At 47.3% G+C, this 25233-nt stretch overlaps 3 protein-coding genes and 1 pseudogene across 4 annotated transcripts; 2 read left to right on the top strand and 2 right to left on the bottom strand.

Moving 5' to 3' along the window:
• Positions 1–93: 93 nt before the first annotated feature.
• On the bottom strand, positions 94–15245 carry LOC117185926 (annotated as a pseudogene).
• LOC117191928 lies at positions 9738–14338 on the top strand. Of its 2 annotated transcripts, XM_033396673.1 has the most exons (5): positions 9739–9858; positions 10387–10954; positions 11028–11183; positions 11242–13277; positions 13339–14338. In XM_033396673.1, the coding sequence occupies exons 2-5, from the start codon at positions 10558–10560 to the stop codon at positions 13804–13806; spliced, it is 3057 nt and encodes a 1018-aa protein (XP_033252564.1). In that variant the 5' UTR covers positions 9739–9858; positions 10387–10557; the 3' UTR covers positions 13807–14338. The 2 variants fall into 2 exon arrangements, with proteins under 2 accessions (XP_033252565.1, XP_033252564.1); XM_033396674.1 differs by having other exon boundaries at positions 9738–10954; positions 13342–14338.
• A 17-nt stretch (positions 15246–15262) lies between the features above and the next one.
• Positions 15263–16571, top strand: LOC108159529 (GTPase Era, mitochondrial). The gene is given in 3 exon segments (XM_017292901.2): positions 15263–16153; positions 16156–16266; positions 16319–16571. Coding segments are annotated over 3 exon segments (1143 nt in total). The 5' UTR covers positions 15263–15297; the 3' UTR covers positions 16495–16571.
• On the bottom strand, positions 16518–17065 carry LOC117191929 (peptidyl-tRNA hydrolase 2, mitochondrial-like). The gene has a single exon (XM_033396675.1). It carries the CDS (start codon positions 16962–16964, stop codon positions 16566–16568), a length of 399 nt encoding a protein of 132 aa, XP_033252566.1. The 5' UTR covers positions 16965–17065; the 3' UTR covers positions 16518–16565.
• Between the last annotated feature and the right edge of the window lie 8168 nt (positions 17066–25233).

Here is a 25233-nt window from a genome sequence, read left to right on the forward strand (position 1 = left end):
TCAACTAGGAGAAAGGGCGGGTGAAGTTCCTCAACAGAAACTGAAATTGAAACTGTGCTTGGAAAAACCCACCCTGGACCCCGAAGAGATATGTAAAAGGGAACAGATTTGGTTCTAGATTTATTCAAAGTCCCAATATGGGAGTTCACCGGGATTTATAAAAAAATATTATTCGGGGCCCCAATCTTGGGAGCGGAGCTTAATTGACATCCCAAAACTCCTCGTCCTCGCCGGATAATTGGACCTCATTCAAGCTCTGCCCATCGGCATCACTATGGGTTGAAGTTACGGAATCGTCGTCCGAGTCCTCTATCAGAACGAATTCATTCTTGACCTGAACTGATTTCTTTTTTAGGATATCGTCAAGTATTTCTCTTGTAGCGCCAGTGCGATGGATGCGCGACAGTAGTGTCTCAATTGGCAGTTTATGTATATCCGAACAGTCGTCATCCTCGCTTTGGTATTTGCAGTATTGCTTTAAATTATTCAGCTCATATTGAACATCGTCCCAGATACGTTGCTCCTGACTCCTGGTATCCACATGAAAGGGATAGGTGACGCCATGTATGAGCTGGTAGGGACATTGCGAATCAGCGGATGCTCTAGCTCCAATTCGAGGATATCCTTGCGTACGAATATCGCTATCTGCGACTCATGACCGACGGACTCATAGCCCTTGGGAGGATCTTCCACTCCCATTAGGGCGAACATGTAATTGGGATATTTCTGATCAATAGACATGCTCCAGGACTTAAATTCTTCCCGCGTCCATTCAAACTTGTGATCTTCGTGACGAAATCCATTCGGCAGAAGGGGATTGAAGCGCGTAAAGATGACATTATAGTCCGAATTAGGCGTGCTGAATATGGCAATTTTCGGTTGCATGAATCCGAAAATATTCAATGGAATTTTGGTCAACACATCTTCATAAACGTGCTCAATGCTGTAAGTAAATAAATGCGTATATAAAATTATTATCTTCTGGAGCCGAATATTAAAAACGAGTAATATGATGATTGACTTTTATCACTTTATGTTTATTAATACAGGACTTTAAAACTTCTGCCTAAAAAAGCGCTGCTATTTATAGTGCTGCTCCTCAACAGCATTCTTAGGATAGGACACTTTCCTACCTGCTGGAAGATGGCGCTAATCTCCATGGTACCTAAGCCAGAAAAACAACACACAGAAGTCGATGGCTACAGACCAATTAGCCTGCTCTCAGCGCTAGGGAAGATGGCGGAAAGAATGATACTGTCATCCTACGCGGATGACACTGCAGTGCTGACCAGAAGTCCAAGCATAAATCTAGCTACGGAAGCTCTGCAACAATATGTGAGCAGCTTTGAGGTCTGGGCTCAGAAATGGAACATAGGCATCAACAGCAGCAAATGTGCTAATGTTACTTTTGCTACGAGAACACTTTCTTGCGGAGGCATTAATATGCTGGGCTCCACACTTACGCACAAGAGCTCGTACAAATACCTGGGTGTTGTACTCGACAGGTCACTAAATTTCAAAACCCATACTACCATGGTTCGACAGTCTGTGATGGCGAAAGCGGGAAAGATGGCGTGGCTACTTGCACCAAGAAATAAGCTATCGCTGTACAGCAAAGTCACGATATACAAGTCCATCCTCCGCCCCATATGGAAATACGCACTTCAAGTTTACGGCATCGCGTCAAAAACCAACTTAAATAAAATTAGAGTTGCTCAGTCAAAAATTCTACGACGAATATGCAATGCTCCATGGTACATACGAAACAGCGACATCGAGAGGGACCTAAAGGTTCCCAAAGTGGGCGATGTTATACAATTACATGCAGCAAGGTACTTGCAACGACTTGGTGGTCACCCTAATGCGCTAGCCAGACGTCTAATTAACCCGCCAAGGAAAAGAAGACTCAAAAGGAGTCATCCACTGGATCTCCCTACTAGATCCCTCCTATAACATCTCATTAACTTTTTGTAAATATTCTAAATAATGTATGTACCTACTCCATATATGTAACATTAAGTTTAAGTATGTATCTCCTGTGATCAATTGTTTTTCCCCTTAAATGTAAAACTAGATTAAGTTGCCACGAAAGGTAGCAGTAAACTTGTTTACAATAAAATACAAATTTTCCACATGAAAAAAAAAAAAAAAAAAAAAAAAAAAATTTTTATTAATTTGAGGTCGCTGATTCTAAAAATACACTCACTCTAAATTCGCTTTTTCATAGCCTTAATTTGCTGTTACTTATTGAAATTTGATATGGCATAGTCTAGAAGTGTTTGAATAGTCCGAAAGAATATTTAAAGAATATCGTTTAAATGTAACAGAGTTCGTAAAAGAAGCTTAAATGAATTACTTTGGTCAGCCGCTGGAAATTAAATATAAGCCTTGGGTTCCGCAAAAAGTATGCAAAACGTGCGTTGAGTTTCTGCGTTTGTGGACAAATGGAAAACGGAATAAATTTAGGTACAAAGCCGCTATTTATGTATATCTAGGACTTGATATGCAACGACTGCATCTGTCAAGTGGCGATGCAATTACTGCACCATCAAGTGGCCCGTGTGACACCAGCTGTTATATGGGACGTACAATACCTTTGACCACCTTTTTATAAACCCAAGCAGGCCCATGGCAATATTTACCATGGTAGATATGTATGTGTTCAGAAAACTTTAGTTTTACGTCTGTTATAACAGCAAGATCATCCACCAGGGTAATTCTCTTAAGAGAAATAACCTGTGAACCACAACGACGACTGTTATTTTAGTTTGGTGAACAAAAACTGAGCCCTAAGGAGAAGCACATGCATTTTAAGGTGAAAAATGACAGTAGTGACGACCAACCAAGATGATTTAAACGACTCTATCAGAGATCTAGGACTGTCAAAGACCGCTTCACAAATTTTAGCCTCTAGGCTAAAAGAAAGAAACTTAGCAACAAAAGAAACTAAGATTTCCTATTACCGCACAAGACAACAAAATCTCCTCTAGTTCTGACTATCCTCAACACGTCGAACAACTAATGGATAACTTTCAAAGGGTTGGATGTAGCATAAGAATTAAGTTATACTTTCTACATAACCACCTGGACTATTTTGACTTCAATCTTGAAGATCAGGATCTTCGTACGATGGAGGGACGCTATCAAGGCTACTGGAACTCACACATGATGGCTGATTATTGTTGGAGCATTCAGAACAGCCCTCCTTCAGCCTTCAGCTGCAAAAAGAAACTTTTGTTCAACTAAAGATCTAAATAAAATAATCCTCTGAAATCATGTAACATAACCCAATCATCAGATATGCTGTTGTGCAGTGTTATTTATGAAGAATAGAAAATATTATGTCTCAATATCACTGCTGTAGTACTAAGTACATCTAATAAGATTATGATGTAAAATGTAAAATGTTGCTACAACAATTCCAGTAGAAAATTTGTACAAATTTGTACTTGTCATGGAGCTGTCGAACCATCGATAGTGGCGCCACTCGATAGTTTTGAATGGAATGATTTAAAAAATCAGGTAAATAACGCAGCCAAATGGCTTATATCAAACCATTTTATCGTTCGTATGAAATGTGTCGGATTACGCTGGAGCCCTGTCGTATTTTATTCAACACAACATTTTGCAACGAAATGCACAAACAGTGTTTGTGCGCGCGGCATTAAATTCATTAAAACTATACGGACTAGCTAAAATATTGTAGTAAATAGTAGTGTAAATATGCAGTGTATTTTTTACAGTTCCAAAGCGATAACAGCATCTGTGTCCCGCAATTCATCCGAGGAATTGGCGACGTTTCCTTGCAGAACCTGCACTTGCAGGAGACTCTGGCGTTTCTTAATATGGTCGGAGAGCAATGGGTCTATTCGATTCATGTTCTTCCTCAGCATTGCTTCGTCAATGTCCACCTACGAAAACAGATAGAAGCGATTTCATGTTAAAAGAATTCGCAAATATAAATTGCGGGAATATAAATTTTCTTCTAACTTTTTTGAGTTAAGATTTAAATCAGCAACACTCCACATAATGAAAAGGATATTATATAATTGGGGAAATGTTTGTTATCCTAGGCTCCAATGAATGAAGATATTACAAGCTATCACAACAAAATTTTGCAGTTTATTGTCTTTTTCCAGAGACCAAGAATAGGTATCTGGATCGAGATATATTTACAAGAAAATATTAATACAAGGTCTAAAACATCTCCATCTCAGAAAATACCGTTACTAATAACGTTTTAAAGCAGCTTGGAAAACAGAATTTGAGTATTAATTAAAATAAATAACAACAACAACAAAAACAACTCACTCCGCAGCCTGCAAGTTGAGCCGCACAGATGCCGTAGTCGACACAGATACGGATCTGGAGAGCGTGCTCTCTATGAGCAGGACGGAGGAAGAGAGCCTTCTCCGCTCACCGGAACCAGGCACCAGCTCCCTGCGTAGGGAAGGGCCGAAGCGTTCCAAGAAGGGGATGAAGGCCAAAGCACAATACAAAGCGGCCCTCAATATCAAAAGCCGGCTGCAAGGTAAAGTAAACATCTCCCAGGAGGAGAAGGTCAAGCTAGCCTGGGCCGAGCAGCGAGTAGAGGAGGGCCGACTACATTACGCCCAGATGCCACAGATGAGGGCGTCGAATGGCGAATATGCCAATAAGGTGGAGGAGATGATGGCCACCAAGAGGCAACGCTCGACTGAGAGTGCCATTAAAGACACTCCGGCGAGCAAGCGGCAACGCGGGCCCAAGAGAGCAGCCCCTCCACCGAAAGTGGCCAAGAAGCCATCGAAATCGAACGCGAAGGTCAGCGATGTGACCAAACGACATTTGATCGTGGCACTCATCGACCGGAGCGAGGAAAACGGCAAGATGTCAGCGGCACAGTGGAAGCTTGTGCACGCGCGTCTCGTCGACGCACTGTTTGCACACATGGAAGAGGACCCCGCGGCCCCTATGCCCACGTTCGATGGTGCTGGGTGGCTAAATGGGGTTAAGATCCTAAAGTGCAACGACGATCCAACCCTAAGGTGGCTGACGCGTACGGTCTGCCAACTGGAGGCGATGTGGGAGGGGGCCAAGCTGGAGGTTGTGGACCGGGAGCTTATCCCGTCCAAGCCTAATGCGAAGGTACTCTTCCCCATCACAATCCAGGGAGACCGAGCGCTGAAGCTCCTTCAGCGGCAAAACGCGGACGTGCCAACGACCGATTGGAGGATCCTACACATTGGTAGCCCACTACCCAACGAGGGGGCCAATGTGTGATCCTCCAAATAAACAAGGAGGCAGAGGATCTGCTGTATCCCAAGTTCGGGAAGATGGCGTGGGGCATGGGTAGCGTCTACCTGCGCCTCAAAAAGCGCCACCCTGAGGACAAGGACGCGCATACCCTGCAGGTAGGCGAGGTGGAAAAGGACTTAGGTCTCGAGTCCATCGTGGAGGCCGCCCAGGGTCTTGCGCTTGAGGACAAAGACGAGGAGACGGTGACCTGACGTTAGTAGTCAACCCGTCGGATGCAAGTGAGCCAGCCACCCATGCTGAGTGTGCTGCAGCTAAACTTGCATAAAAGCAAGGTAGCGTCGGCGGAGCTCCTCATCGCCATGGAGCAAGGGCTCGCCGACATAGCTCTAGTCCAGGAGCCCTGGATTGCGACAGGCAATTCAGTGGCCGGACTAAAGTCCTCAAATCACAAACTGTTCTACGCATCATCGGTAAGCAGGAACAGAACCGTCGTACTCGTACGAAAGGGAATCCATGCTTACCTTATGTCTCATTACAGCACGGATGACCTGACGGTTGTGATGCTGGAAAGCGAGGAAAAGCGCCTTCTGGTGGCTTCCTGCTACATGGCTCACGACAGACCCGCACCACCCGACGAACTCAGGAGCCTGGTGACAGAAGCCGGCACCAAAAACTATCAACTCGTCATCGGGACGGATGCCAATGCCCACCACAATGTGTGGGGAAGCACCGACATCAATGATAGAGGTGAGTCACTCTTAGACTTTATACTTTATACTAATCTATATATAGCAAACGTCGGGGAGGAGCACACCTTCGTGGGTCCGACTTCATCCAACGTGCTAGACCTAACACTAGCAACGGGAAACAGTACTACGGTATCTAGCTGGAGGGTCCTTGAAAGACCCTCCTTCTCAGATCACAAGTACATTCAGTTTAAGTGCGACTTCAAACATTCTTCGAAGGTAATAGTCTATAGAAACCCCCGGAATACAAACTGGGAAAAGTTTAAAAAGACAGTTACTTCGAAGCTCGCGAGTCCGGGCACAGTGAAATCCGCGGAGGACATAGAGAAGTCTCTAGAGACCCTATCCAACGCGTTGCTGGACGCCTACCACACATCGTGCAAACCCTCGAGGACGAAGAAGAGGTCCAAGCCACTCTGGTGGAGCCGGGATCTCTCTCTTCAAAGGGACAACCTCAAGGAATTCTTTAAGATCGCCAAACAAGCGAACGAAGGGATCGTCTATGAGGAATACAGACTCCTACTCAGGAGCTACAAGAAGGAAATACGTAAAGCACAACGGAACTCGTGGAGGACCTTCTGCTCCAACATCGAGAAAGTACCAGAAACCGCACGGCTACGGAAGCTGCTCTCTAAGCAGCCTACCATACAAAGCCAATTAAAGCTAGATGACGGACAGTGGACAGAGGGCAGTGACGAAGCCCTAACAGCACTAATGGAGGAACCTTTCCCTGGTTGCACCGAGGTCGCTGATGCCAAAGAGCACCAGGACCTAGCAACCGAGGAACAACACCCCACAACAGATTTGTTAACCACCAAGCGAATCCACTGGGCAATAGACTCCTTTGCGGGCACAAAAGCACCAGGACTTGACGGGATATTCCCAGCCATGATGCAGGTGACCAAAGAGGCGATTACCCCATGGCTCTCCGCAATATTCACAGCTTGTATAAGTACTGGCTATATCCCTATCCAATGGAGAACCTCGAGAGTTGTCTTCCTCCCAAAGGCAGGAAAGTGCAGCCATGCGAGTCCCAAGGACTATAGACCGATAAGCCTTACCTCCTTTATATTAAAAACGCTAGAAAAGCTGCTGGGCTTACACATCAGAAATGAGGTAGGGGGACTGATGTCAACCAACCAGCATGCCTATACTAAAGGGAAATCGGTGGAGACCGCACTACATTCGGTAGTAGCTACCATTGAGAAAGCCCTTCACAATAAAAAGTATGCACTGGGAGTATTCGTGGACATCTCCGGAGCATTCAACAACGTGGCTACGGAAGCAATAACAAATTGCCTGGTAGCAACTAATACACACCCAGCAATCAACCTGTGGATAAGGAACCTCCTAGGTTGCAGACGGGTGCAATCAGAGTGGGGCACCGCTTCCATGGTGAAAGAGGCACACAGAGGCACACCCCAGGGTGGAGTCCTGTCGCCCCTCCTGTGGAATCTGGTGGTCGACGACCTCATCAAGAGATACGAAAGGAAGGCCCCAATAATAACAGCTTATGCGGACGACATAAGCATACTTATTACGGGTGTTTGCCCATCGACCCTCAGCTCACTAATGCAACGAACACTCAGGGAGATACGCGAGTGGGCGGAAGAAGTAGGACTCAGTATCAACGCGGACAAGACGGACCTCATCCTCTTTACCAAGAGGTACAAGGTACCGATATGGACCCCCCCGAAGATCAATCAAACTAGGCTAACCCCAAAAACACAAGTCAAATACCTGGGCACAGTACTGGATAGTAAACTGGCATGGAAACCCAATGTATTGGAAAGGGTGAAGAAGGCCCACCAACTCTGCTGTATGGAGTCTTAGTTTGGTGGCAAGCTACTGGAAAGAAAACGTATCATAAGCTTATGGAAAGGACTCAGCGACAGGCTTTGCTCTGTATTACAGGGGCGCTGAGGTCAACCCCAACAAAAGCACTCGAAACCCTACTTGGAATCGAACCCCTAGACATCCACGCCCGTCTGACTGCAGGAAAGGCAGCACAACGCCTCATCGCTTCAGGAAATATGTCGCCACAAGAATACGGGCATAGTTCAATTGGAAGGGAAATGAACAGATCAACTGATTACATGACCCCCCAAACATGCCTCGACGTAAAAACAACTACATCCTTGGGACCTGAAGACTGTAAAATCGGAAGAGACCAAACGGAGCACCTCAATATATATACGGACGGCTCCAAGATGGACGGAGGAGTAGGAGCGGGCCTATACTGTACAGACCCTGAGATAAGGCTGTCATATAAGCTACCGGACCATTGTAGCATATTCCAGGCAGAGGTTTTTGCCATCAGGAAAGCAGCAGAAGTCGCTCTTCTCACTGAAAGAGCACACGATGCGGTCAACCTATTCGTCGACAGCCAAGCGGCGATAAGATCCATGCAGTCGTCCGCAGTCAGTTCCAGAAATGTCTTGGCGAGCAGGGAGGCACTAGATACCCTAAGCACGACAAAGTCAGTGCGGATCTACTGGATTCCCAGCCCCCAGGGCATCGAAGGGAACGAGACGGCGGACGTACTAGCTAAGGAAGGCGTCGGGCTGGCGAATACGAGAACCGAGAACGTGCCTGTCTCCCTCAGAACGCTGCAAAGCGATCTAGAAAAGCAGGCCGGATCACAAGCCGAATGTAGGTGGAGGAGTACCACCGCCTGCAGAACCTCGAAAATCATGTGCAAGGAACGCAATGACAAACTCAGCCACTACCTGCTGCACCTACCACGGAAGGACTGCAGATTATTAGTGGGAATATTAACGGGACACTGCCTGGCTGCGGCGCAGGCGACAAAGCTAGGAATCACAAACAGAGACAGTTGTAGGAAATGTGACGAACCTGGGGCAACCGAAACCCTAGAACATCTCATCTGCAACTGTCCTGCTCTCTTAAGGGCAAGGAGGAGATACCTGGGCGCCCCAGTGCTGGCATCACTGGAAGATGCCTCCAAGAGGACGCCACAGCAACTACTGGCCTATGCGACGGTTCATTCCCCCCCCCACTATCCGGACAACTAAGGGCCATACTGGCCTATGTGGGGCCCCCTCTGAGGGCCGTCCGGGTCAACCTAACCTAACCTAACCTAAATAAATAGGGTATAAAGAGGATAACATTCAAAACACATTTTCGTTTTATGCTTTGAGATTTTTTTAACCTTATTTAGACACAACTAAATAAAAGAGAGTATTTAATATAAGCCAATCTTGTAGAAAATGTATCTATCACTTTGATACAATAATGTCTTCAGAACTGAGTTTCCTGGCTAGCTAGCAATATTAAACCAAATATCAAAATCGACTAATATGATTTTTGAATATGGACAAATGTCCGTCCTCCACGAAAATTATGAATCATGAAGAATTCTAGCTCCAGTTTAAATAAAGGGGGTTTTAGTGGTTTAAGATCGTTTTTTCATCGGTAAATTTGCGTTATTTCTGAGGGTAGGACGGTCACACTGCTGCTCTCCCCGCAACAGCAACATATAAATAAGGGTATGGACAATAGCCCAAAACAGCCAAGGCAAACTTCAAGGTTCGTACGAATCTCAACTCGCGTGTGAGAACAATATATCTTGAAGAAAAAATCGTTTTTTTCTCTTCAAGGTATATTGGGCAATTGGGGTAGATTTTACCTTGCATGCGTTGCTTTTCTGGGCCGGTTTGTCTCTTGTCCATACCCTCTTTTTCCTTCCATTATGTAGCAAATGTGTAGAAAATGTGTATTTCTGAGCTTGATAAATTTTATCGATATGTTGAAAAAATGTGTAATTACTAAAATAAGCTAAACGATAAAGTGAATAAAGCGATGAACTATATGTGAAAATTAAACTTGTAAGACGCCGGGCCAACTAAAAATTGTAAGCATTTATTTACGGCTATGCGCGGTACAAACCTACAAGAAATGGTCTTGTAGAGGACAGAGAAAGAAAAGCTACAAAAAAAGAAGAAGAGAGCTAGCAATACGTGAGAAAAATAGCTACTGGAAAATCAATTCAATCGAGTTTGTGCTGAGGAAATCGAGTGGCAGCTATAATATATCTATAACCAATACTCAAGTGAAAAGAAAGAATAACAATATGCTTTAATGCTATGTGCTGTAATGCCGGGCAGAAAAATCAATTTTGTTCTCATTTGTCTGTCCGTCCGTCTGTCCTGTTATTTTTTCCCCATGTTTACAGACATTGAATACAGAATATAAATCTGCAGACTTGCACGCATTTACACATACTATTCGAATAATGAATAAAGCAACATTTCGGACATTTCCGAAAGATATTAAATTATTTGTTTTGTTTGTGTGTACATAATTATTACACACTAATACAAACGAACACGATGTCGCTGTCTATTTGACATACCACTCTACGCTTTACTCAAATCTCAAGTGAAAAGGCATAGACAACAAGCTATAAAACGGAACTGGAAGAAAACAATAAAATTTTTACGCGTAAATCTAATCAACGTTCCTTAATACGCCTCGCGTAAATCTGCAACGAGACTGAGCTACAGCGTAGTCCGTTTGCAACCAAATCCAAGGAGGGGGCATCGGCATCACGATGGGCAAACGGCTCCCGTTGGAACGCCCACCGATAGACCGCAACATACGCAATCGAAAGCGAGCGCCGGCTAAAACCAGCGGCAGTGTGACGGAGAAATGCCTGCGCCTCAGCGCGGAGACAAATGGCAATGGATATGAGTTCCACGAGAACGACGACGAGAATTCCTCATCGTCGGGGTCTGCTGGCGGTGGTGAAGTGGAGGAAGATACATCTGTGTTGAAGACCCCGCAAGCTCAAAGCCTCCTGTTGGCTGGAGCTAGTTTTGCCAGTGACCACAACCACTCAAACTCAACCGAGTCGCCGCGTCCGGTATATACGTTGCGCCCATCTGTCGTCAATGGAACCATACTGAGGGACGTGCTCTCCAAGGCATGGCGTTTGGGGCGACCCATAGGTAAGTGGTGATCGACGGATTGGGTATAATGCAAATGGAAAGTGCGCATTTTAACTACCATATTTTTCTATAGGCAAGGGAAACTTTGGCGAGATCTTCCTAGCCTCAGAAGACACTGTCTGCCCCGTTAGCTCTGAAAGAGCCAAATTCGTCGTCAAAATTGAACCCCACTCAAATGGACCACTTTTCGTCGAGATTCACTGTCTGATCAACACATCTCAGACTAAGAGTAAGCATTATACACCGTAGGTTTACTGCTTGATGCTATGATCATGCTTTTGTTGTAGAAATAACTGATGATCACGAGGATGCTGCCAACATTTCGGCTCGTAGGCATATTATTAGCAACGGCCCCCCGTCCGGAATACCCAGCTACATTGCCTCGGGCACACACTACTTTGGAGATGCTCGGTATCGGTTCTTGGTCCTGCCCCGCTTCGATCGCGACCTGCACTCGCTCATTAAAAACTCACGGGTGGAGCAGAAATGCTTGCTGGTCCTCGCTATCCACATAATTAATGTGCTAGAGCATCTTCACGACAAGGGCTATTGTCACAACGATATCAAGGCACAGAACCTAATGATATCCAAGTGCAAGTACCTCAAGCAGCAGGCAGTGCCTGCCGGAAAAGGCAAGGGGGCAAAGAGCGATGGCTACGACGAGCACTACGATGAGAAACAGCAGACGACAGACAGCGGGAATAGCTCGGAGCAGGAGACAACCGATGATGTAGTCAAGTTCAGTGATGGCGACGATGACTACTTCATGAAGAACAAAAAGTTGGCTTTAAAGCAAATTGTGGATGCCGCCCAGGAAGATGAGGAAGATGAGGACTTTGATGATGGCGCCACTTCGAACAGTAACAACAGCAACAGCCTGGACATGTACCACACGCCAGTGAACAAGAACAAGGGAAGCGTGCGCAAGACTAACATCGAGTTCAGCGGCTCCAATCCGGTGCGTTCGTGCCGTCGAGAAAAGCGCAACTCCATGTACGAGGAAATGGTCAAGTCGCACTATCTGCGACCCACCAAACGCGTTAGCTACCGCGAAGACTTTAACGAGGATGGCTATCCCATAAAAAATAATGAGGATAAAGACGATCAGTCGCCAGTAACGTCCGATAACGATTTAGAGGAGTTTCTTCCACCCTCGGCGCGACGCGCGACAGCAGCCGTGGGTAAACGGGCAAGGCACGCACAAGCACATGCACATCCATCTACGCCCTCCAAGTGCTCCATAACTACACGAGCAACGAGACATCAATCGAAACCTAAAAGTGAAATGAGCGAAGGTAGCAAACGGAGTGGAAGGCGAAAGCAGGACGACACCCAATCCCACGCAGAGTATCAGCTTCTCCCCGCTGAGGAAGAGCACGTGTTCCTTATCGACTTTGGCCTGGCTTCAAAATATCAAGACCGCGGTGTTCACCGTCTGTTTATTATGGACCAACGACGTGCGCACGACGGTACCCTAGAGTTCACATCGCGTGACGCCCACCTGGGCGCGCATTCGCGACGCAGCGATCTGGAGTGCTTGGGCTACAATTTGGTGTACTGGTCCGAGGGTTATCTGCCCTGGAAGGATGTGGCCCAGCAGCAACAGCAGGAGAAAGTGCACCGTGCTAAGGAGCTCTTTATGACGGACGTCTCGGAAATGTTGCGTCAATTCTACGGCAAACAAGTTCCTAAGTATTTGGGCGAGTTTCTGAAACAGATTGGCCAGTTAGCATACCAGGAGCGTCCCAATTATGAGCGTTATCGCAACATCTTTAAGCGAGAGTTTCAGCGTCTGGGCCATGACCCCAGCCAGATGCGCTTAAACAGCGAAGAGATTTTGCTCACCCGCGTGGCTGTTAAAGACGAAATGTATGGCAACAAGTGCGATATATTTGAACTGAATAATAAGATTTCCACCAACGTGATCCGTAACTCAACGCTTAGCACTCCGTTCCAGGAGCACTCGATAACAAATCGTGTATCGCCTAAGAACCTGCGATCCAAGTCGAGCAAGAAGAATGTGAAAAAGAAGTTCTCATGGGCGGAGGTTATCTCTCAAGACCCCGATCAAATAGCCCGCGAACGGGCGGCCAAGGAGTTTGAACGGGAGGAGACCATATGCCCCTTGCAAATGCGTCTTTCTAAGCGCTATGAGGGCAGGCCAACCTATGCGATACTGACGGTTGAGCAGAGTCGACGCGATAAGGGACTGGTCGTGCAGGAACACAACGAAGGCGAATGCCATGATGAAGTCGATGCATTGACTCGCGAGCAGGACCAGGAGGAGGAGGATAATGATGCAGCAGAAAGCACTGATGGAGAGGTAAATTCTGGTGGCATATAAAAACATTTATTTTTATGTTTTATCATTTTTATCTTTATAGCAGTATGCAGAGCAAGGCACGTCTGAGGAGAGCGATTACCGGAAAAGAACCAGCAAGCAAACCCAAACACAGCAGCTGAAACCCAACCGAGGTGTAGCACGTAGTAACAAAAATATAGCCTCGGCTAAATTTGCCGGCGGTGCTGTTAGCAAATCTCGGTCTACGCCGTTGTCAGCAGTGGCCAGTAACAAACGTGGCTGCGCCACACGCAAAGAAAATGCCACTGTGGCCTCTGCCACCGATGAGGTGGAGCGCAAACTGAAGTCAAGGCGGTCGCCAGAGGATCGACCCAAGCAGCGTCGCACGCGCCGTTGCCTATATAAGACTGAGTCAAAAATTGGCGAGCACGATGTAGAGAACAACTCGAGCTTGTTGGAAGTGCAGAATCTGTACAGCGAATACGATGATGAAAACAAGTACATCAAGGGGCGTAATGTCAACCCGTCCAGGCATTCTCGCAAATTATAGAGCTATAAATAGGGACCGACCGACCGACTAGGCTAGGGGGACTTCAAACAAAGAATTAGAAAACTAGCAACCTAAATTCGTTTTCAAGTATTTTTAGTGGTTAACAAGGCACTACGATGCCTGATGAGGTGTTCAGAGGAACAGAACAAAACCTAATCATGCTAATACACGTGGACACTACTCGTCATGATTTCTAATTTTGGTTTTTAATAAATTAATTTGTTATCTTTAAGCATTCAGATTGGTACGCTCAGGCAGTCGGAGCAGAGCTATGAGAGCATAGACTCAGCACAGTTCGGCTCCATGCACAAGACGTTGTTGAATTTCCCATTATACGATGTTGTAAGAAATATATATACGGACAAAAGGTGTGCAGAAACAGTGCACCGTTTGGCTCCACATGCCCTTGATAGCAAATCTTTCATGTATTGAATTTTTATTTGCCACTTTTCCGTTATTGTTAGGTTTAATTTCCCATTTTCCCTATTACATTTAAAAGGTATACTCTACTCAATAAAGTATTTAATATATATACATATATAGATAAAGGTTATTTCGTGATTATTACGATAGCAGTCTAAGATAGGATACAGATACAACCGAAGTAAATAAAATATAATCGTGTTTCCTTAACAATTTCCCTAAAAAAAGCCACGCTTTTTTCACGCTGAGTTTCAATGCTTACCAGAACTATATTTTCAATCGTCTCAATTCGTCGTAGGGGGAAGAACCGGATTTCAGCACAGTCAAATTCGACCACCTTCGCGATTTGATCCTGCCATCCCATTAAAATTTGAATTGCCGCGCAGTACCTCTGCTCGTAAACTGGCGGGACGAAGCTTATATTTTTCTCCGTCATTGTGGTGGCCGTTTGGAAGTCCCCGCAAGGCAGCTTATATGAAAACATTGTGCGTCTTCTATTGGGGATTTGTGTTTGGCGACTTCGATTGATTCACGTGCTAATCTTCGTTGCAATTATATTATGTGAAATGTTTTGAGGTATTCTTTCTTTGTCCTGCTAATCACTTGGTCGCGAACGCGTTGAGACGATTGATTGTTACACTTTCAATTACAGGTCCAATTCTGCTCATCTATTGGTCGTATCTACTGTAAATATCGGTATAGTATGAAAGCAAAAACACAACTATTAATTTGCGTTGGCGTTGGTGGTTTGGTGGTTCAGCTTGACACACCGGACGATTCATATATCGTATGTGATAATTTCACAGTATGAATTTATCTGCTGCTGCGGTGCCGCCAGTTCGATGACATATGCATATACATACCTCTCACTCTTACTGCTCTTCCCGTAATGTTTTTATTGCTGGTCTCACACTTTTCAAGTGTTGTCATAGGTGTGTTTAATCGGTCCGGTTAGAGTAGTGGAATACGACCATTAGCAAAGAGTAATGTCATACGGCCAGGAAGAACATCAGCTATCGAAATTGGCTATCGAAATTGGCTAAATAAAAATAAACTTGATTTCGCAAGATGCGGTATAATTTGTTTTCAAGTTCTTTAAAATTGCTGAATAGGACTAAAAGCAATCGATGTTTGCTTACAAATGGACGCAGCTTGTCCAACGCCACCCAATCCGACGACACATCGTCCAACCCTGCGCAACTTCCTCCGCAGGAGAGTACGAAGAATATCAACAAGTCAGTGGATCAGCAGATGTCCCTGCACATTGCTGTGATTGGAGTCCCCAATGTGGGCAAGAGCACGTTCATCAACAACATAATTAACCACAGGGATTGTCCCACATCCGCTAAAGTACATACCACCCGCAAGTCGAACACGGCCATTTGCACAACCGGACAAACTCAGCTCGTGTTCTACGATACGCCCGGCTTGGTGACCCAGCGGGAAATACGGAAGCACCACTTGGAGCAGAGCTTTAAGAGCTTCTACCGGCATGCCATTCAGCATGCGGACGTCATCGCCGTCATGCAGGATGTCTCAAACAGCTGGACGAGAAAGGAACTGCACCCTACTGTCTTGGACACCTTGAAGGCCTACGCCAACCTACACAGTTTCCTCGTGCTGAACAAGATAGATGCCCTTAAATCGAAGCGCTTGCTCTTGGACCTGATCAAGACTCTAACCAATGACACGCTCTCCGGTCAGCGAACTGCCAAAGGTGCGACGCGAGGTCTGGCAGCCGCTGCCACGGGTCAGATGGCAGAGGGAATTCCGCTAAACAAGCGACAGACCACTTGGGATCACTTTGATAATGTGTTCCTTGTCTCAGCCATGACAGGCAATGGCCTGAATGAGCTTCAGAACTATTTGATTTAACAGGCATTGCCAAGACAATGGAGATTCGCTTCAGACATTCACACAGATGCCAGCCCGAGGCGCTCATTGTAGAAAGTGTTCGTGCCCGTTTGCTAGACTACTTGCCGCAGGAGATACCCTATAACCTGAAGTGCGAGCTAGAGTATTACAGCTTGGAGAAACGTATGTATACGATACAGGAGTAGTTCCATATAAAGTACGATTCTCATTGCAGATGTTGTCTACACGTCCGTTCAATTACAATGTCCCACTGAACGCATTGAGCGGCTGATATGTGGCGAGTCCAATGGGAAATTGCGACAGATAACTGAACGTGTGACCTCCGATTTGGTGGAGATGTTCGGTCAGCCGGTTTCCCTGACCATTTCCACGGCCTCCAAGGGCAAGTAGACCGGCCGAAGCTAAAGAATACCTGTTGTTAAATTTTACTTTAATTGTAACGAATATATAAAACTTAGAGCTCATAATAGTTTCAAGTGTGCAACCAATTTATCCAGTTCAGCAGCTGGCGCTGGTCCCAAGCCCAGAACCGTCGCCGTTCCCGGTTCCAGCTGTGTTCGGCCAGCATCTCTCGCCAGAGCAGCAACGACGTTCGCCTCCTGCTCTTGTCGCTCCAGTCCATTAAGTTGCTCGAAGTTTTCGACCCGTAACACTATCTTCGGTTGGCCCATACGACACCAACGCTGCAGAACAGCACTCTGTTCGGCTGTTCCGTTAGCCGCGTTCTGGTAGCACATGACGGCAGCGTGTGCACATTGGGCCGCTGTTTTGCCTTTGGTCATCTTAAGATCGCTGCGCACGACGAGCGCCAGCTTGGTTGGTTTGATGAACTTCTGCAGGATGCTACTTGACGTTGGCATACCTTTTACTCTGCTGGTCGACGTATTTCTGCATACAGGCCCTGAATTCTTTAACTTTGTCCTGGCACGCACGCCAGTCACCGGTCTCGGCCATACACTCCTGCACCTTGTAATGTAGCTCAATGCAGCCTGTTTTCTTGAGCATCAACTCCACGGGATCCTTTTCTTCAGCGGCGGACATGGCGAGTGTTACATCTCTCCCTCAAAAATATAAAAATATATACTGACAAATTCGAGTTCTATTATACATATTCTTCGATTTTGATCTTCCCTCGAATATTACTAGCTATATAGAACATTTAGCCATGCCCACATAATTTTATACGATTGATGAACCTATTTTCTAATTGATTGCTTTATTTTAAACACTTGCTTTTATTGGATTTCTTTATAACGTTGAAAATTAAATTTAATAGATTGATGAAATTGAGTAAACAACCATTATATACCGATATACAGTAAATATACCGTCTCATTTTAAAAATTATATTGTACATATTCCTCGCTTTTGATCTTCTGTCAAATATTCCCAGCTATATAGAACATTTAGCCCTGCCCACATAATTTTATCCGATTAATCAATAAATTTTCTGCTTGACTGGCTTATTTTAAATACTTGACTTTGATTGTTCCTCAACAACAAAATAGCGTCTCGTATGATGAAAAACCGAACTTAGCCCACTTAAGACCCCTCTATTTAAGTAGTTCAACTACTTAAGGTAAATGGCGGAAAATATTAACGATTGTACTTTTTATACCCGATACTCAAAATGAGTATTGGGGTATATTAGATTTGTGGTAATAATGGTTGTGTGTAACGTCCAGAAGGAATCGTTTCCGACCCCATAAAGTATATATATTCTTGATCAGCATCAATAGCCGAGTCGATTGGGCCCTGTCTGTCTGTCTGTCTGTCCGTCTGTCCGTCTGTCCGTCCGTCCGTCTGTCCGTCCCCTTCAGCGCCTAGTGCTCAAAGACTATAAGAGCTAGAGCAACGATGTTTTGGATCCAGACTTCTGTGATATGTCACTGCTACAAAAATATTTCAAAACTTCGCCCCGCCCACTTCCGCCCCCACAAAGGACGAAAATCTGTGGCATTCACAATTTTAAAGATATGAGAAAACCAAAAACGTAGAATTGTAGAGAATGACCATATCTTTAAGGCTGCGGAATCTGAATTGCATCGTATTGTTATTATAGCCAGCATCAAAGAAACAATTTCATTTTTTCTCGCCCTGTCTCTCTCTAACACACACGTAGCATAGGCGGCTTTGCTTAGAGTAAAACATTAGCGCCTAGATCTCAGAGACTATAAAAGCGAGAGCAACCAAATTTGGTATCCACACTCCTAATATATCGGACCGAGACGAGTTTGTTTCAAAATTTCGCCACACCCCCTTCCGCCCCCGCAAAGGACGAAAATCTGGGGATATTCAAAAATCTCAGAGACTATTAAGGCTAGAGTAACCAAATTTGGTATCCGCACTCCTGTTAGATCTTACTATAAAACGTGTATCTCAAAATTTCGCCCCACCCCCTTCCGCCCACACAAAGAACGAAAATGTGTTGCATCCACAATATTGGACATTCAAGAAAACTAAAAACGCAGAATCATAGATAATGACCATATCTATCAGATTGCTGAATCTGGATTAGATCAGATCATTTTTATAGCCAATAGGAACAAATCAATTTGCAGTGGCTACGCAGCGCCCGACGTCACGCTCAGACTGATATTCTGTCTCTCTCGCACGCACTCTTTGTCGTGTCGTTAAATATTAGCGGCGTCTGCCGGAGGAGAGCCATACTGACTTAGTATCGGGTAAAACCGTAGAGTTGCGTTGTCCGCAGCAACTCACAACGTTCCCCCTCGTTTATTTAGGGATTCATGCCATCTTTCCTGTGAACTTGAAAAAACAACGATATCTTTCACCTGAACTGTGCTAAAATGATTCAATTTTCATTATTTTCGGTGGAATATTTAAATAGCCCCTTGCCTTGCAATAAGTTAATCGTTCTCCGTCACGATTGGAACCCATATTCTCCCATTTTTATATCCCGTCGAATATTACTATTTAGATAGAACATTTAGCCATGCCCACATAGTTTTATCCGATTGATAAATCAATTTTCTACTTGACTGGTTATTAGACTTTAAAATTTAACTAAGAACAAAAAGACCAATGAATCAAAAAGAAGGTAAAAAAAATTAAAAAGTATGGAAGTATGAAATGCGTATGGAAGTTGATATAACTTCTTCTTAAATATACCTTGTAAAGAAGTTCTCAGGCCGAGGTACAGCTTCTCAGTCTGTCCAGGGCCCGGTCCTTCCACACAGCAAAATTTGTTGTGTGAGGACCTAAGGGGAGAGCCGCTCGGGGGGACGGTCGGGCCTGGCCCGGCCACGAGGCGTGGGTGAAGCCGTGCTTGGGAGCTGCAGAGACGTGCGTTGGGGGTCATGTGTGGCGGGAGACGGGGTTTGGGTCAGGGATCGGAAAGGTGTGGGAGAGGGGAGCCCAGCCTAGCAGATGCCGCATGATCCACGACTCACATCTGCGTCGCCGGGTCCCCCGGGCGAGGGTGTAGGAGAGGGAACCCAGCTTTGCGAATGCCGCGTGAATCCACGACTCACATCCAGCATCGCCGGGTCCCCAGGGGAGAAAGGTATAGGAGAGGGAAAACCCAGTTTGGTGAATGCCGCATGAATCCACGACTCACATCCACTTCGCCGGGCCTCCCGGGAAAAGGGAAGAGAGGGGGAGGGGGGTGAGTGACTCCTACGGGCGAATGTTCTGAGACAGAGATTGGGTTGAGGTTGGTGTCTTTATTGTTTTCGGATCATTTCCCTACTTAAAATCCCGCGCCTGCAGCGGGGAAATAAACGCCAAAAAAAATATCATAAACAACATGTGGGCATAGATATGTAAAGAAACTGCGGGAATGTTCTGCTTATACCTGCCTACTGCACCGATCTATCCCCCCCAGAGCTCACATACGTGAGGTGGCTCACCCTTGTGTCCCTTCTTTGGGTCCTGTTCTCCCACGGCGGGTCCTCGTCACTTCGGTGGCTTCCTTTGCACACCGCGTGGGTGCGGTCACAGCTGGTTTTATTCACCGCGTGCGGGCGAACACGGCTTATTGCGTACACGGCGCGGTCACGGCTAGTTTTTCACATATATTTTGGCTTCCGCCGCACAACCGGTCTGGCTCAGCCCTCCGAGATCACTCCCGAGCTTGGCTCGCGCTGGACCGTGCCAGGCCTCGGCTTTTCTTTTTCGCAGCTTCTCTGCCGCTTCGCTGCTGCGCCGCCTTCGGCTGCCGGCCTCGGCGGCGTGGGTGTATGGCTGCGTGTGTGTATTGCCTGCTTCGCCGTCGGCTCTTTTCCTCGGCTGCGTGGGCGTAAAACCGATCGGCGGCTTCTCTGCCGCTTCGCTCTCTTTCATGTTCTCTTTTCGTCTGCCTATAGCCGTTCTCTTCCTTGCGTTGGCTGCGTGGGCGTAAGAGCGTATCTCTTTCGTGTTGGTTCTCTTTTCCTTCGTATAGCCGTGGTGTGCGTCTCTCTTCGCTGCGTGGCCGTAGTGTGCGTCTCTCTTACGTTGTGAGTTGCTGCGGACACCGCAACTCTACAGTTATACCCGATACTAAGTCAGTATGGCTCTCCTCCGGCAGACGCTGCTAATATTAAACGACACGACAAAGAGTGCGTGCGAGAGACACAGAAAATCAGTCTGAGCGTGACGTCGGGCGCTGCGTAGCCAGTGCAAATTGATTTGTTCCTTTTGGCTATACAAATTATCTGATCTGGTCCAGATTCAGCAATCTGATAGATATGGTCGTTATCTATGATTCTGCGTTTTTAGTTTTCTCGAATGTGCAATATTGTGGATGCAACAGATTTTCGTCTTTTGTTTGGGCGGAAGGGGGTGGGGCGAAACTTTGAGATATACGTTTTATAGCGAGATCTGACAGGAGTGCGGATACCAAATTTGGTTACTCTAGCCTTAATAGTCTCTGAGATTTTTGAATATCCCCAGATTTTCGTCCTTTGCGGGGGCGGAAGGGGGTGTGGCGAAATTTTGAAACAAACTCGTCTCGGTCCGATATATTAGGAGTGTGGATACCAGATTTGGTTGCTCTAGCTTTTATAGTCTCTGAGATCTAGGCGCTAATGTTTTACTCTAAGCAAAGCCGCCTATGCTACGTGTGTGTTAGAGAGAGACAGGGCGAGAAAAAATGAAATTGTTTTCGTGATTCTGGCTATAATAATTATACGATCTGGTTCAGATTTTGCATTCTAAAAGATATAGTCATCTTCTACGATTCTGCGTTTGTAGTTTTCTCGTATCGTCGAAATTGTGGATGCCACAGATTTTCGCTCTTTGTGGGGGCGGAAGTGGGCGGGGCAAAGTTTTAAAATATTCTTGTAGCAGTGACATATCACAGAAGTCTGGACACAAAACATCGTTGCTCTAGCTCTTATAGTCTTTGAGCACTAGGCGCTGAAGGGGACGGACAGACGGACAGACGGACGGACGGACAGACGGACAGACGGACAGACAGACATGGCTCAATCGACTCGGCTATTGATGCTGATCAAGAATATATATACTTTATGGGGTCGGAAACGATTCCTTTTGGACGTTACACACATCCACTTTTACCACAAATCTAATATACCCCAATACTCATTTTGAGTATCGGGTATAACGAGGGGGAACGTTGTGAGTTGCTGCGGACACCGCAACTCTACAGTTATACCCGATACTTAGTCAGTATGGCTCTCCTCCGGCAGACGCCGCTAATATTGAACGACACGACAAAGAGTGCGTGCGAGAGAGACAGAAAATCAGTCTGAGCGTGACGTCGGGCGCTGCGTAGCCAGTGCAAATTGATTTGTTCCTTTTGGCTATACAAATTATCTGATCTGGTCCAGATTTAGCAATCTGATAGATATGGTCGTTATCTATGATTCTGCGTTTTTAGTTTTCTCGAATGTGCAATATTGTGGATGCAACAGATTTTCGTCCTTTGTGGGGGCAGAAGGGGGTGGGGCGAAATTCTGAGATATACGTTTTATAGTGAGATCTAACAGAAGTGCGGATACCAAATTTGGTTACTCTAGCCTTAATAGTCTCTGAGATTTGTGGATGCCCCAGATTTTCGTCCTTTGCGGGGGCGGAAGGGGGTGTGGCGAAATTTGGACACGAAACGGTCAAGGTCCGATATCACAGGAGTGTGGATACCAAATTTGGTTGCTCTGGCTCTTATAGGTTCTGAGATCCTTGAACTCATATTTTGCAATTGGCAAAACCGACCATGAAAACTGTGTGTTAGAGAGAGACAGAGCGAGAAAGAATGAAATTGTTTTCTTGATTTTGGCTATATTAATTATACGATCTGGTTGAGATCTTACATTCTAAAACATATAGTCATCCTCTACGATTCTGCGTTTTTGGTTTTATCGTATCTTTAAAAATGTGGATGCCACAGATTTTCGTCTTTTGTGGGGGCGGAAGTGGGCGGGGCGAAGTTTTGAAATATTTTTGTAGCAGTGACATATCACAGAAGTCTGGACACAAAACATCGTTGCTCTAGCTCTTATAGTCTTTGAGCACTAGGCGCTGAAGGGGACGGACAGACGGACAGACGGACGGACGGACAGACGGACAGACGGACAGACAGACATGGCTATTGATGCTGATCAAGAATATATACTTTATGGGGTCGGAAACGATTCCTTCTGGACGTTACACACATCCACTTTTACCACAAATCTAATATACCCCAATACTCATATTGAGTATCGGGTATAAAAAGGCCTACTGTTTTGGGGTTTCTTAGCCTATTTCTTACTTTAAAGGGTGAAAATAAGGATTCATTGTTGTTTGTCTTGGTAATACTAATAATAATAGAAGTAATAAAATCGGATAATAGTGAATAATAATGAAATTAGATAACAAGCCGTCGGGGCGGTCCCTTCAGGGGATGGTGTCGTGGTCAGTGTTGTGGAGGCTTATGCCTTCACACTCCCTTCCTACTTCGGGGTGGGGCGCGGTGAAATGCGCACCAAATTTCCGCTGATGCATACGCGGAAGCGTTGGCCGTCGTGGTGTTCTAGGCTGCGGATCCGGCTGCGCCCGTGACGCGCCGCGTTTGCCTGAGCGCTGGCGCCTTCCAGCAGGCTTTGCGGGATGCGGCGGTCAGGCGTTCTTACCCGCCAGGCGACTGGGGCGATTGGCCATTCCTGCTCCTCCTGCAGCGCGTTTAGCTCGGGCATCTCCTCGAACGCTGTGAGCAGTCCGCCCGCCTCTGCCTCTTCCAAGCCCAATGACAGGTCGCTGTCCTCCTTTGGTTGGCTCGGGTTTCCTGGTTCGGCCTCTCGGGCCGTGCAGCTCGTCGGTTCCGGGTTCGGGGCGTTGTGGTCGGTGGGAACTGGCGATAGCCACTTCATTGGTGCGTGGTCCAGCGGCTGCCAATCGGGATTCTCCCCTCTTTCCGGGGCTGCCGCCTCCTCCTGCGCGTCCCACTCCTGCAGTCTGGCGTGCCACCCGTCGTCCCAGCTGGTGTCCGGGATCGGGCCGTTTGGGTTCTCCTGCCCTCCCAGGATCCAGGCTACCTCCTCGTCTCCGTCATCCCTGGGTATCGGGGACACGGGTCCGTCCCGCAGGCCGAGTTCCTGGAGCAGTTGGGGCAGCTCATTGCCGGTTACGTGTCTGGGTGGCTCGTGTTCATCCTGAAGGCCGAGGTTCCGGAGCCGTCGGGGCAGCGCATCGCCCAGACTGCCGTCGCTGATCCGTAGCGGAGTGGTGTCGTCCTCTCCTAGGAGCTGTACCTCGTCGTCGCTTGTTGTGTCGTTGTCCGACGCGGGGATGATCTACCTCTCGGGCCTGGGAGGGATGACGGGCCGTGGATGGGCGAGCAGCAGTTGCAGGGTCCTGTCGGCGTCCTTCCAGGTGGTCCAAGGTGCTACGTCAACCGCAATGTTGGCTGGAGTGTTCTTCTGGCAGTTGGCCGGCCCATCTTCGTCCTCGCTCACGTCCGAGTATGGGCCCGTCGTGGCCCGCTCGGCCTCCAGTTGGCGGTTTAGCTCCTGGACGGAGTGCTTGACCCATGGGCGGCCACCCGCTTTTCCGAAGCGTCGGTCGTGCAAGAACTCTTCATCGGTGCTTTCCTGGCAGGTCGGCTCCCAGTGCTTGTCGGCCTCCATCGTCGGGCTGGTGAACCCTTCGTCGGAGCTGCTGTCGTAGTTCGGCCGTGGGGTCAGCGGTTCTCCCATGCGGTACAGGTAATAGGGCGGTGGTGGTGGGGACCGCAGCCGCAGTTTGTGCGCGACTGGGGATCTGCTCTGCCCCCCGGAGTTGGGGTCCAGGTTGACGTGTCCTGGCTCGACGCGTCTTCGAGTCGCGCGTGGGGTGACGGCGGTGCCTGTTCCTTGGCCTGGATGCTTGCGGCGGCGTGGGCGTCTTGGTGGCTCCTGCTGGGCCCGGCCTGCTCGGACCTCCTCGTCTGAGTCCGATGGCCGCATCGCCTCCACTGTGATGATCCCAGACAGGTTGTTTCGTGACGTGTTCGGATGGACGACGTCGTTGAGCCATGCCCAGGCCATGGTTGTTGCCCGACGGGGCGACGGTGGGCCTTCGGGGCGGGCCCGACGTCGGGATGGCCTAGGTGGCCTGGGTGGTCGTGGTACGGCTCCTGTTGATGGTCCATGCTGCGTGGTGTTGCCCGGTTCTGCTTGCGGGGTCGGAGAGTGGTGTCTTGCTTGTGGTTGGCTGGTCGTGGACCGTGGTTGCCTTGAGCTGGGCGGCGACGCACCCCTAGGATGCCCCTCCGTGCCATCCTCTGCCTCTAGAGGCTGTGCGTCGCTCGTCCTTGGGTTGTCCATGTCGGATCTGGTGGGGGGAAGAAACCTTGTTTGGTTAGAACCTGACCTGTGCCACTGATGTGCCCTGTGCCCTGGGTTTCCCTGATCGGTTGCCCCTTGTGGGGCGAGGACATTACGGCAGCGCACTACCATAAGTGGCCCTCATGAACTCGCGGTTTTCCTGGTGCTGGAGTCGTCCTCATCGTTGTCTTCTTCGTTTTCGCTGGTGAGGGTGTGCTCGACGTCGTCGCTGGTGAGGGTGTGCTCGTGGTCGTGGTAGGCCTTGAGGTCGGCTAGTCCGGCCGTTCGTCGTTGTCTTCCCGGATGCTTCTGGAGTCGTGCTATGGTAGGGGAAATAACTTTTACTACTTTGTAAGGCCCCTCATATATGGGAGCCAGTTTG

This window comes from Drosophila miranda, assembly GCF_003369915.1.
Source record: "Drosophila miranda strain MSH22 chromosome Y unlocalized genomic scaffold, D.miranda_PacBio2.1 Contig_Y1_pilon, whole genome shotgun sequence".
Lineage (NCBI taxonomy): Eukaryota > Metazoa > Arthropoda > Insecta > Diptera > Drosophilidae > Drosophila > Drosophila miranda.